Source organism: Salmo trutta, chromosome 34 (genome assembly GCF_901001165.1).
Source record: "Salmo trutta chromosome 34, fSalTru1.1, whole genome shotgun sequence".
In the NCBI taxonomy this organism is placed as follows: domain Eukaryota; kingdom Metazoa; phylum Chordata; class Actinopteri; order Salmoniformes; family Salmonidae; genus Salmo; species Salmo trutta.
This window is the reverse complement of record NC_042990.1, coordinates 16897320-16911550: the sequence shown is the minus strand read 5'-3', so window position 1 is coordinate 16911550 and position 14231 is coordinate 16897320. Positions and strand designations below refer to the sequence as shown.

General features: G+C 44.5%; 1 protein-coding gene across 2 annotated transcripts in view; it reads left to right on the top strand.

Moving 5' to 3' along the window:
- The window catches only part of LOC115173712 (protein Jumonji), a 90227-nt gene that overhangs the window by 60822 nt on the left and 15174 nt on the right, over positions 1 to 14231 (top strand). Inside the window, exons 5-7 of one of the 2 annotated variants that reach the window (XM_029732045.1) lie at positions 2918 to 2941; positions 8218 to 8394; positions 12566 to 12777. In XM_029732045.1, the coding sequence (XP_029587905.1) occupies positions 2918 to 2941; positions 8218 to 8394; positions 12566 to 12777 (413 nt within the window). The remainder of the gene's footprint in view (positions 1 to 2917; positions 2942 to 8217; positions 8395 to 12565; positions 12778 to 14231) is intronic. The other variant, XM_029732046.1, reaches the window with a different exon arrangement.

The following is a 14231-nucleotide window of genomic DNA, read 5'->3' as shown; positions in this document are numbered from 1 at the left end:
TGACAAACATGCCACATTTACCCAGCAAGCCCCCTGTCTGACCGCTGTAGAAAAGCGTCTGATAATAAAGCGCTGGTTATGAAAGCAGGCCATTTCCACCATGATTTCATGGGGAGAAGTTTTCCTCTGTTCTCTACCGCAGCAGCAGCTTGTAATCTCCCCTGCTTATTCATCTGGGACTCGGCATCATAATGAGCTGTTTTCTTTCTCCTGATTTTTAAACAGGAATGATATATTTTTAATCCCTCTTGGGAAACTGCTGGTTGTTCTGATGCAATGTGGCGTAACGTGCGACGGTCACATAAACACGACCGATTCACTCCGTTATGTGCTACGTGCCTTCTCGCATCCCTTTTTATTGCGGCGGTGGCAGAATCCATTTGGAGGCTGGCCAGCCAGCTTGGCTCTGAGGCTGGGGTAGTAGTCCAGACAGCCTGTCGGCTTGTGTAGGCTGTCGTAGTAGGCTGTCGTAGTATGCTGTAACTCTGAGTCTGAAGCCTTGGATACAGGCAGCACAGAGGCTTGCCTGTAGAGAGGGTAATTGTTGGTAGTGGCTGTGACAATATCCACGGTTCCTCATCGCAGCTGAGCCTCTCTCTGTACACAAACACGCATGGCTGAGTGCGCCAAATATAGTAGATGAGTAACCCCCACTAATATGCTCGTCCAGTGTTACATAACAGGTACTACTATATGTGTGTGTACCATGGCTGGCTGAGCATTGAATGTGTCTGGGTCTAGGTCTGAGGCTGCTGCCGTGGTTGTTTACGAAGGCTGATTTTTTTTAAATAAGCCAGCGACTCCTAGAGCTGACTGGAGCCGAGTGCAGCGTGGGTTAATGGATTTGCAGACATTCAGGAATGTAAATCAGAGGCGACATAATCCCCAATCCTCTTAGATTCACCCTGCTGCATCGGCCTGTAAAACAATGTTATTGAAAAAGCCCCAGTCCACTCTCTTCCATTCCCTCCCCTCCTCTCCACCCATCTTCTTCCTGACGAGGCAAGTGGTGAAGTATGAGGGGTTGGAGAGGGGGCCGAGTGTCTGACATGGTCTCTCCACACACTGTCTCTGTCTATGACGGGGGATTCAGCCAGGGATTGGCCCTCTACTTCCATCGAAGAGGAAGGTCATACACTTGACTCAATGGCGTCTGCTCTTTTTATACACGTCTTGGAACTGCTTTTCTGAGAGACTAGAGATTCCGCAGGGTCTTTAGGCTATACCCGAGAACCAGTAGAAGTGCTAATTTTCCCTAACATGGATGTTAGTCAGATTATACATTTGTGTAATTTTTTCTCAGTTAAAGCTCTTGATTGGCTGTTTAAACTCCTCATTGTTTAAACTCTATTAAAGGACAATGTTTTTTAAGTCGACCATTTTGGATGTAATTACCCCTGTCTAGTGAAAAATGACAGTCATAATGGACTCTTTCAGCCTTAATTATGATTTGACTGTGGTTCTGAGGCACATGAAAGGCCCATAATTGAGGATTGGGAGGAGGGAGGGGAACAGGCCTGGAGGAGGGAGGCCCGGGTTATATTTCTCTGTCTGGGAGCTGACAGACGGAGTCTCTGCACCAGAGAGCGCGGCTGTTAAGCCCAGCACCACCCTGCTCCCCTCTGTCTGAGAACCACCCGCTGAAAACACAGCCTAGCCATAGACCAGACACCAGTGACCAGAGGTGCCAGCCCAACAGGCTTTTTCTCTCCCTCCCTCTGACTCTGGGGGCTACTGTAAATACATGGGAGTAACAGGCTTATTTTGGGCCACTGGAAAAGATTACAGGATAACATTGTCCAGTCTCATCCTCTCCTCGCTTTCTCACTTCCCCACAAAGAGATCCCTCACCCATTAGATGAGACCTCACCCCCATGCATCACACCACCTCGCCAACTCCCCGTGCCCCCCTGGGCCTGCTAGCCATTGGCCCTGTGACCCCAGAGAACACAGAAAGTGAAGCTATGTTAATGAAGCAGGTCACTTGGAGCTGATTGGGACTTTGTTGACTCTTAAGTCCCCCTGGCCTCTGTCACCAGGAGAAAGAACCAGTTTGGAAAGCTGACACAAATGTGCTACTATCACACTCCTCTGCAGTCAGTCAATCAATCACATTTATTTTTAAAGTCTTTTTTTACGTCAGACGTCACAAAGTGCTTATACTTAACCCAGTTCTCTACAGCCTGGTCTTAGCCTGACCTGGAGCCGAGAATGAAATCAGCACCTCAAACCTAGTCCAGACATGACTTCTTCTCACGTTACACATTATACTCTTCTCCTAAACCTTACACAATGACCCCTAATAACAATGGACTGGCGTCTCTGCTCTCTCTACATGCAGGGATAGTCAAAGTATCGAGTCACACTGGCATTTTAGTCCTGTTGTGATAAGCTTTAAAAAAATATATATTTAACCTTTATTTAACTAGGCAAGTCAGTTAAGAACAAATTCTTATTTACAGTGATGGCCTACCAGGGAACAGTGGGTTAACTGCCTTGTCCAGGGGCAGAACGACAGATTTTGACCTTGTCAGCTCTGGGATTCGTTACTGGCCCAACGCTCTAACCACTAGGCTACCTGCCGCCCCAAAAGCTGTGTTGTATTGTGGGTACTGACTGTATTGTGCTTTCTTCTTTTTTTTGTAGGCCTACTAACTATTCTGATGTGCGTGTGAGTCAGAAGGCTCCGATATCACTGTAATTCATTACTGCATTCAAAGTAACCCGAACCCCATTGGCTCCCCTATTGTAACCATAACAATAAGTCGCTTATTAATGATGCTCAGCTTAAAGCACAATTTGCTGCAATAGACCAGTTCCTATCATACTGTTGATTTTATGGATTTGCATCCAATTTGATTATGAAGTTTTGGTTTTGATGTCTGACTAATTCTAGCTTCACCACATCTAATTTCAGGTTACTCCTCGTGGCCAAATGAAGGTTAGTTAAATTTATACCTTTTTTAAAAAGTACTTGTTATCTAGACAAATGTTAATACACAATCATGTAGAGTACCTTCGGAAAGTATTCATTTTGTTACAGCCTTATTCTAAAATGGATGAAATGTTTTTTTCCCCCTCATCAATCTACACATAATACCCCATAATGACAAAGCAAAAACAGGTTTTTAGACATTTTTGCTAATTTATAAAAAATAACTGAAATATCACATTTACGTAAGTATTTTCAGACCCTTTACGCAGTACTTTGCTAAGCACCTTTGGCAGCGATTACAGCCTTGAGTGTTCTTGGGTGTGATGCTACAAGCTTGGCATACCTGTATTTGGAGTTTCTCCCATTTTTCTCTGCAGATCCTCTCAAGCTCGATGGTGAGTGTCACTGCACAGCTATTTTCAGGTCTCTCCAGGGATGTTCGATTGGGTTTCAATCCGGGCTCTGGCTGGGCCACTCAAGGACAGTCAGACACTTGTCCCGAAGCCACTCCTGCATTGTCTTGGCTGTGTGCTTAGGGTCGTTGTCCTGTTGGAAGGTGAACTTTCGCCAGTCTGAGTTCCTGAGTGCTCTGGAGCAGGTTTTCATCAAGGATCTCTCGGTACTTTGCTCCTTTCATCTTTCCCTCGATCCTGACTAGTCTCCCAGTCCCTGCCACTGAAAAACATCCCCACAGCATGATGCTGCCACCACCATGCTTCACTGTAGGGATGTTGCCAAGTTTCCTTCAGACTTGGCATTCAGGCCAAAGAGTTCAATCTTGGTTTCATCAGATCAGAGAATCTTGTTTCTCATGGTCTGAGAGTCCTTTAGGTGCCTTTTGGCAAACTCCAAGTGGGCTGTCGTGCCTTTTACTGAGGAGTGGCTTCCGTCTGGCCACTCTACCATAAAGGCCTGATTGGTGGAGTGCTGCAGAGATGTTTGTACTTCTGGGTTCTTCCATCTCCACAGAGGAACTCTGGAGCTCTGTCAGAGTGACCATCGGGTTCATGGTCACCTCCCTGACCAAGGCCCTTCTCCCCCAATTGCTCAGTATGGCCGGGAGGCCAGCTCTAGGAAGAGTCTTGGTGGTTCCAAACTTCTTCCATTTAAGAATGATGGAAGCCACGGTGTTCTTGGGGACCTTAAATGCTGCAGAATTATTTTGGTACCCTTCCCCAGATCTGTGCCTTGACACAATCCTGTCTCAGAACTCTACAGACAATTCCTTCAACCTCATAGCTTGATTTTTTGAAATGCACTATCAACTGTGGGACCTTATACAGACAGGTGTTCCTTTCCAAATCATGTCCAATCAATTGAATTGACCACAGGAAGACTCAAATCGTAGAAACATCTTTTTTATTTTTCCGTTATTTTACCAGGTAAGTTGACTGAGAACACATTCTCATTTGTGGCAATGACCTGGGGGAATAGATGCATGGGAGAGGAGGGGATGAATGAGCCAATTGGAAACTGGGGGTTATTAGGTGATCATGATGGTTTTGAGGGTCAGATTGGGAATTTAACCAGGACACCGGGGTTAACACCCCCAACTCTTACGATAAGTGACATGGGATCTTTAATGACCTCAGTCAGGACACCCGTTTAACGTCCCAGCCGAAAGACCGCACCCTACACAGGGCAATGTTCCCAATCACTGCCCTGGGAAATTGGGATATTTTTTATTTTAGACCAGAGGAAAGAGTGCCTCCTACTGGCCCTCCAACAGCATCTGGTCTCCCATCCAGGGACTGACCAGGACCAACCCTGCTTAGCTTCAGAAGCAAGTCAGTAGTGGGATGCAGGGTGGTATGCTGCTGGTGATCTCAAGGATGATCAATGGAAACAGGGTGCACCTGAGTTTAATTTAGAGTCTCATAGCAACAGGTCTGAATACTTATGTAAAAAAAAAATATTTGTAATGTGCCAAAGTGTCCGAACCTGTTTTCGCTTTGTCATTATGTGGTATTGTGTGTAGATTGTTGTAGGCTGTAACGTAACAAAATGTGGAAAAAGTAAATGCGTCTGAATACTTTCCGAAGGCACTGTATTTCCCACTGTCATTAGGAATGAGCATTTTTTTTAATACTTTTTTTATATATGTATTCTGTGACATGAAAATGTAATGATTGACAACACAAACTTAATTCAAACATCTTAACTTGGGTCTAATCAAAGCTCATTGGAGACCATTACAACGGTTTAAACCGATAAACCACAATGGAGACCGCTGATGCATACAAACCATCTGTCTTTTCCTCTGGTGTATCTAATGGCCGCAAGAGGCCAGACCCTAGTCCTAAAGCGGTTCCTAGTCCTAGCTGGCCATTGAACTGCTTTCTCTGTGCTCCGGGTCAGGGTTCTGCAACTGGCGGCTGACGTGCAGAATTTGGCCAGCGGGTGATTTTATTTGGCCACCCAAATTTTTGGCGCAAATATTTTGTTGGACATAAAACACTAAAACATTTGTGTTAGGAAAGGGTTCCTAATGTTTGATATATTCAGTGTATTTGATCGTGTACAATACTTTTGGTAGTGTATGAGGACACCTGCTTGTCAAATCTCATTCCAAAATCATGGGCATTAATATGGAGTTGGTCCCCCCCTTTGCTGTTATAACAGCCTCCACTCTTCTAGGAAGGCTTTCCACTAGATGTTGGAACCTTGCTGCGGGGACTTGCTTCTATCCAGCCACGAGGATTAGTGAGGTCGGGCACTGATGTTGGGTGATTAGGCCTGGCTCGCAGTCGGAGTTCCAATTCATCCCAAAAGTGTTCGATGGGGTTGAGGTCAGGGTTCTGTGCAGGCCAGTCAAGTTCTTCCACACCGAGCTCAACAAACTATTTCTGTATGGACCTCGCTTTGTGCACAGGGGCGTTGTCATGCTGAAACAGGAAAGGGCCTTCCAGGAACTGTTGCCACAAAGTTGGAAGCACAGAATCGTCTAGAATGACGTTGTATGCTGTAGCATTAAGATTTCCCTTCACTGGAACTAAAGGGCCTAGCCCAAACCATGAAAAACAGCCCCAGACCATTATTCCTGCTCCACCAAACGTTAAAATTAGCACTATGCATTGGGGCAGGTAGCATTCTTGTGGCGTCCGCCAAACCCAGATTTGTCCGTCGGACTGCCAGATGGTGAAGCGTGATTCATCACTCCAGAGAACGTGTTTCTACTGCTCCAGAGTTCAATGGCAGCGAGGTTTACTCCACTCCAGCCGACGCTTGACATTGCGCATGGAGATATTAGGCTTGTGTGTGTTGCTGCTCGGCCATGGAAAGCCAATTCATGAAGCCCCCGACTAACAGTTCTTGCGGTGACGTTGCTTCCAGAGGCAGTTTGGAACTCGGTAGTGAGTGTTGCAACCGAGGACGGACTATTTTTACAAGCTTCAGCACTCGGCAGTCCTGTTATGTGAGCTTGTGTGGCCTACGACTTCGCGGCTGAGATGTTTCTCAGAACAGGGCAAACTGGCTCTAACCAGAATGGAAAGATGAGTGGAAGGCCCTGGTGCACAACTGAGCAAGAGGACAAGTAAATTAGTGCAAAACGCCAGTCTCAACGTCGACAGTGAAGAGGTGACTCCGGGATGCTGGCCTTCTTGGCAGAGTTGCAAAGAAAAAGACATATCTCAGTCTGGCCAATAAAAATAAATGATTAAGATGGGCAAAAGAACACACACACTGGACAGAGGAACTCTGCCTAGAAGACCAGCATCCCTGAGTTGCCTCTTCACTGTTGACGTTGAGACTGGTGTTTTTGTGGGTACTATTTAATGAAGCTGCCAGTTGAGGACTTGAGGCGTCTGCTTCTCAAACTAGACACTCAAATGTACTTGTCCTCTTGCTCCGTTGTGCACTGGGGCCTCCGACTCTCTCTATTCTGTTTAGAGCCAGTTTGCCCTTTGTGAAGGGAGTAGTACAGTGTTGTACGAGATCTTCAGTTCCTTGGCAATTTCTCGCATGGAATAGCCTTTATTTCTCAGAACAAGAATAGACTGATGGGTTTTAGAAGAAAGTTATTTGTTTCTGGCCATTTTGAGCCTGTAATCAAACCCACAAATGCTGGTGCTCCAGATACTCAACTAGTCTAAAGAAGGCCAGTTTTATTGCTTCTTTGTTCAGAACAACAGTTTTCAGCTGTGCTAACATCATTACAAAAGGGTTTTCTAATGATCAATTAACCTTTTTTAAATGATAAACTTGGATTAGCTAACACAACGTGCCATTGGAACACAGTCATGGTTGCTGATAATGGGCCTCTGTACGCCAATGTAGATATTCCATAAAAAATCTGCCGTTTCCAGCTACAATAGTCATTTATAACATTAACAATGTCTACACTGTATTTCTGATCAATTTGATGTTATTTTAATGGATAGAAAATCAGCTTTTCTTTCAAAAACAAGGACATTTCTAAGTCACCCCAAACTTTTAAACTGTGTGTGTGTGTGCACAAGGTTTGAAATTGTTTTAGTCAAATGATATATGTTTGTGCTTCCTGCAGTCAAACTATTTCTAATTATGTTTTGCCCCTCCCTGACCATCCGCTCCTAGAAAAAATCTGCCCGCGGCTCAATCTACTTGATGATCCCTGCTCTAGGGGTTATAGGTGAACTACGGGTGTGGGACCACATGGACATATACACTGTCAACACTATTAGTATTCCACACCCTATGCACCTTCTATTGCAGTGTTAAGTCATTCATATCAACATATCTATGACTCACCTGTATTTATTCAATTATCTAGTGTGTGTTCCCAGTGTCCCGTAATTCACCGGTCACACTCCTATATAATTTGAGAGACACTGGAACATGGTGCAGACAATGGTAATTGTTATGCATGTTAACACAGGAGAGCAAGGAAAAGGAGGGAGGGAGGGGAGATTTAATATCACCTGTTTATTTCTTTTACATTTTCTGGGATGCTGTGATTTTTACAGTACTGGTGTTTGCCAGCACATTACACTGTCAGAAGGCTGCAGTAGTTCTCTCTCTCCTCTCCTCATAGCTGCTTGATAGGTTCTCACTAGTTTTAACTCTTTTCTCTGTTTCTCTCCTCTCTTTCTTTCTGTTCTCGCTCTTTTTCTCTTTCTCTTTCTTTCTCTCTGTTCGCTCTTTTTTTCTCTTTCTCTTTCTTTCTCTGTTCTCTCTTTTTCTCTGTTCTCTCTTTTTCTCTTTCTCTCTTTTTCTCTCTCTTTTTCTCTTTCTCTCTGTTCTCTTTCTTTTTCTCTCTGTTCTCTCTCTTTTTCTCTTTCTCTGTTCTCTCTCTGTCCTAGGTTCGTCAGCGTTGCCAAGTAACATGGCGTACTTTGGGAGCTCTCAGGATGAAGATGCGCTGGATGATGAAGAGGAGTACGAGGATGTGAAGCCAGACGTCAGCGTGGCATCTACTTCCTGTCAGTCCACGCCCAGGAAAGGCAAACCCCAAGGGAAACACGCCGTCAATGGCCATGGTACGACAATTTCCTCTTACATACCTCAATGCTAACCTTAACCCTGCGAAACTATCCTCTCTCTCTCTGTCCTTCTCACCCACCCAACCCCGAACAGCCCGGGAAACACGTTGTCAACGGCCACGGTGCGACGCTTCAGCCGTCATACTGCCAGCTCCCTTAGTCTCTATAGAACTCTGTACATGCAGTACAGTACCACACCACACTCTGACCAATCACAACAGACATTTAACACTGACCAATCATGGTTGAGGGCCGAAGGGAAACGGGTGGTTTGGTTCCAATGGACCTAATGTGCACAAGAGACCCACACGGTTAGAGCTGTCTGCAACCGAGCATGGCTGATTTAGGGATGGATGGAGGGAGGTAGGGAAAGAGAGAGCATGGAGACTGAGGAACTCACATGGGAGTGTGGCAGGGAGCATTCCATCTTTCCACTCCAATTAACACTAGGAGGGAACAGCGGTAACAAGGTGTTTATGCATTCAGCTCACAGCTGGCCAGGGAGGAGGGGAACAGGGATGGAAAACAAGGAGCACACACCCCAAAGCTCCACTGCTCTCTCTCACACACACACACACACACACACACACACACACACACACACTGTGTGTGGTTCTGAGGGGAGCTTGTCTTAATGAAACACGTCATGTTAAAACACAATGTGTCAGTGGTGATGAAGGCTACAAGCAGGCAAAGCCACGCAATAAATAGCTACATGTTATCAGTGGCGCATGCTTGGTGTTGCTCAGCAACTTTCAGTGGTTATTATAGAAACACACACACACACACACACACACACACACACACACACACACACACACACACACACACACACACACACACACACACACTTGTAAGTACAGTGCTATGTTCCTGACTTTGTAGTCCTCCTCCCTGTGACACCAGATCCACCAGCCCAGGCAATCCCCATGGAAACAAGGCCAGTGTTCTTAGTTCCAAGTATCTTAAACGCCTGTATGCCAGTAGTGTTAGGCCTAGACCGTAAGTACCTGAGAAGCCTGTCTTCCAGTCAGTGGTGATTTTTAGCATGTAAATCTGGGTTTGGCAAACACTTCTTTTTTTTTTTTTTTTTTATTTTTTTTTTACATGCATGCCAGCAAAGCCACTAGACAGTTCATGAATTTCACTATAACAGTGACAAACTGAATCGAATCATGATGATGTAAGTGATCTTCAGGTTGGAGCTCTAGAAAGAGGCTCTTGCAATTTGGATTAATGTTCAAAATGTATTTTCCCAGTCTGAGCTTGTTGTCTTCCGAGTTCCCAGTTGTCTTGAACTCACTGAAGGCTGAGATTTAAAGGTTTCCAGTTGTCTTGAACTCACTGAAGGCTGAGATTTAAAGGTTTCCAGTTGTCTTGAACTCACTGAAGGCTGAGATTTAAAGGTTTCCAGTTGTCTTGAACTCACTGAAGGCTGAGATTTAAAGGTTTCCAGTTGTCTTGAACTCACTGAAGTCTGATATTTCCAGGTTTCCAGTTGTTCTGAGTGGGGCAGAAGTCATGCTGCTGGATTGACAGCATGGTCAATGTTGAATGTTTATCATTTTAAGCTTGGAAAAGAGACCCTTAAACCCAGACTTGGACCACACACCCACTCCACTGAATAGCAGGCTAATGATTGCTTCGCAATGCTTGCAGTTAGCCACTGATTGTTGAATTTGCGATTTCCAACTTGTTGTAATGTGTATGGCCGATGAGCACCGATACATTTTATCTATAATAGTGTCCACATGAATGACTGAACACTGAGCCAGTCACGGCGCAACGAGAACATTACAAACCCCTACACTCCGTATTTTCCGCTGGCTGCCCCACCACCACGGAAGGCACTGAGCTAGGCTGAAACACCTGCCTTTCTTAAGAAAGTATAAAAGAGACCAGGTTTTAATGCAGCTTTATTAACTCAATATTTTTTTTTTACATTGTTTGCAAACTGATATGTGACACGTATTAATGCCAAAATAACAGGCACACAAAAAAGACTGGTCGCCACTGCTCCCAGTACAGTGTTAGGCCTGGTCTGGAAGTACCATAGAAGCCTGTCTCCCAGTACAGTATTATGCCTGGCAAGTACAGTACACTTTAAGGCCGTGTGTCAGCTGTGACACTTTTAAAATGTAGCGTGGGCAGGACTTCAGTAGTTTATTTGAGCTGCTATGCACAGAGCGAGAAGTCATAGAGCTCTGCTTTCATTACCCTGCACCTTGCTAACCCCAACCATGTTTACATTTTCGAAATTAAACACCTTTTTTATTGAGTTCAGTTTTCCAGTAGCTTTTCAAAACGCTGAAGGAACTTAGACAGGGGGGGGGGGGGAGAACGAACCATGCCGTTTTTATAAACGCCGGCGACTGTTGATATTAAAACACTGTAAAAAAAATAAAAAAAATTATTGTGGACCTCCCATAAAATATAAAGAGAGCTATTGAATGTGTTAATTGGAATGGTTCAGACGGCTAATATCAATGCTTCTGCTCTAGTCTGAGGTTAGCAGGGCTGTAGTCTGGGGCTTGACCAATATAATGTTCACCACAAGTCACTGTACAAGAATGGAGGAAATATTTCATTGAAATGATAAATTCTTGTTCAAGTTTTAATATACAGTGCCTTCAGAAAGTATTCACAACCCTTGACTTTTTCCACATTTTGTTACAGCCTGAATTTGAAATTGATTAAATGTAGATCTTTTTTTTTTTTTGCTCACTGGCCTACACACACTACACCATAATGTCAGTGGAATTGTTTTTTATTTTTTACAAATGAATTACTAAAGAAAAGCTGAAATGTCTTGAGTCAATACGTATTCAACCCTTTTATGGCAAGCCTAAATACTTTCAGGAGTAAAACATTGCTTAAGTTGCATGTACTCACATTGTGTGCAATAATGGTGTTTAACATGATTTTTGAATAACTTCTTCATCTCTGTACGCCACACACATAATTATCTGTAAGGTCCCTCAGTCGAGCAGTGAATTTCAAACACAGATTCTACCACAAAGACCAGGGAGGTCTTCCAATGCCTCATAAAGAAGGGCACCTATTAGTAGGGTAAACATAAGAAAGCAGACACTGAATATAGCTTTGAGCATGGTGAAGTTATTAATTACACTTTGGATGGTGTATCAATACACCCAGTCACTACAAAGATACAGGTGTCCTTCCTAACTCCGTTGCCAGAGAGGAAGGAGCCGCTTAGGAATTCACCATGAGGCCAATGGTGACTTTAAAAACAATTAGTGTTGAATGGCCATGATGGAGGAAAACTGAGGATGGATCAACATTGTAGTTATTACTCCACAATACTAACCTAATTGACAGAGTGAAAAGGAAGCCTGTACAGAATAAAAATATTCCAAAACATGCATCCTGTTTGCAACAAGGCACTAAAATACTGCAAAAAAATTGTGGCAAAGCAATTCACTTTTTGTCCTGAATACAACACATTACAGAGTACCACTCTCCATATTTTCAAGCATAGTGGTGGCTGCATCGTGTTATGAGAATGCTTGTAATCATTAAAGACGAGAGTTTTTCAGGATATAAAAGAAACGGAATGGAGCTCAGCACAGGTAAAATCCTAGAGGAAAACCTGGTTGTCTGCTTTCCACTAGACACTGAGATGAATTCCCCTTTCAGCAGTATAATAACCTAAATGACGTAAATGTAAATGTAAAACACAAGACCAAATCTACACCAGAGTTGTTTACCAAGAAGACATTGAATGCTCCTGAGTGGCAGAGTTAAAGTTCTGAGTTAAATATGCTTGAAAATCTATGGCAAAACAATAATGGGCAAATGTTGCACAATCCAGGTGTGGAAAGCTCTTAGAAAGACTCACAGCTGTATTCTCTGCCAAAGGTGCTCCTATTTACTTATGTAAATTAGATGTATATATTTCATTTTCAATACATTTTGAAAAACATGTTTTCACTTTGTCATTATGGGGTATTGTGTGTAAATGGGTGAGACATTTTATATTTAATCAATTTTGAATTCAGGCTGTAACACAACAAAATGTGGAATAAGTCATGGGGTATGAATACTTTCTGAAGGCACTGTAAGCCAGCACTGACCTGAAATCATCTTTTCTCTGTTGATCCTGTGTTCAACCTCCTGATCTCAGATCCTTTCTTTCCTGTTGGTTCAGTGTTGAACGGCCCCAGCAAGGCGCCCCGAGACAGCCCCAAGCCCAGAGGGAAGGAGTGGGTGCAGGTGAGAGAGCGCAGTGAGAGGGCCGAGGCCCGCCGGGAGCATGCCCTCAGCCAGCTAGAGGCTACAGCCAGGGGCCACACCCTACCCAGGGGCCACAATACCAACGGACTGCCCCACAGGAGGGCCGCAGAGGAGCTCTGCAAGCAGGTACTGTATCATACTTAATCTATACCTGAACAGTGTGCTTCGTTGATTTGGCTAATATGTAACTCTCTATAATGGTCGTAAAGATGACTGACCAGCATGCCTCAGTAGCCACCAGGCGCGTGATTAAAGGGCAGACATTATCGTCATTAGTAGAGCAGTAATGTGTTACGATAAACAAAATGATTCTACATTAATAGAGTAACGTAATAGCAGCGTGCTCAGTGTTGTATGAAATCCCTGAGCTCCTCTCCTCCCTTTGTCTCCGTGTAATGATTGTGTTTCAGTCTGCTACTATATTTAGTACTGAGGCTGGGTTGTGAAAGCTGCCTTCCTGTCCAAGACGTTCCGTTTGGTTTAAAATAGCTCTACTAAGGCGGAGAGGTCGGGAGGAGGAGGGAGAGTAACTTTTGACTCGGCTCAAAAACGCACATTGTGCTTCTGACAATTGCGTGAACTAATCAGAATGGAGTGCTGGGGGCTTTGCCTCGTCAGAGAGGGTAGCGTCAAGACTAGCAGCTCTCCCAGACGGCCAGCAGATGGGGCCGAGCCACGCGGTCTCATGTTGATGCCCGGGCCTGTCGGTTTTAAGTGCCGCCAACTGACTAATTAAGGAACAATGAATCTCAATGAGCAGGGGAGAGCCAAGACAAACTACGCTCAAGTTATTGGCCTTTGTTCTCTCCCTCCCTCCCTCTGCACTACTCTCTCTCTCTCTCTCTCTCTCTGCTTTCTGTCTCTCTCCTTTCGCTCTCTCCTTCTGATTAATCCCCCCCCTCTCTTTCTCCTCTCACTCTTTACCTCTGTTCATGTGTTATGCTGGCAGATTTACCATCCTTGGCAACAGAGCTCCAATCATTTTGAGGGATTAGCATTTAGTGTTTTCTGATATTAACTGTGAGAGTGCCGCAGCAGGCTGATGTCCAATCCCATGGCCCGAAAGCAACGCGTTTAGGATCCCTTATCTGTGGAAGGGAATCAGCCATAGGTTAAATTCTTATCATACAAGAACCCAGTGGCCCTGTTGTACAGCAGTTAGAGTAAGCCAGAGTCATGATGTTCTATGAGATCCGAACGGAGGAATGTTGATTGCGCAGGAATATTGGGCTGCTGCTCCGGTCTCCTGTTGACCTTTCTGTCTCAGTTTTAAAAAGTCAATATTCTGAAGGCTATTCATGAAGACTGCTAAGGTCACATCTTTTCAGCTATCACATTGGTGGGTTTGTTTGTGTGTCTGTTTGTGTTTGTGTGTCTGTTTCTCTAAGCACTGGAAGGGTTACGTTTCCAGCTCCTCTTCCTGATCCAGTCTGTTTCAATTGTTTTTGTTGAGATGGATCCAGTCTGTTCCTATAAGCAGCTGAGTTGCAGATGTTCCATGGAAATCTTCTTGCCATCCTGCAGATTGGCTATAGCAACACATGATGTCATCCTGGCCCATCCCCCGCCTCCCACTCACG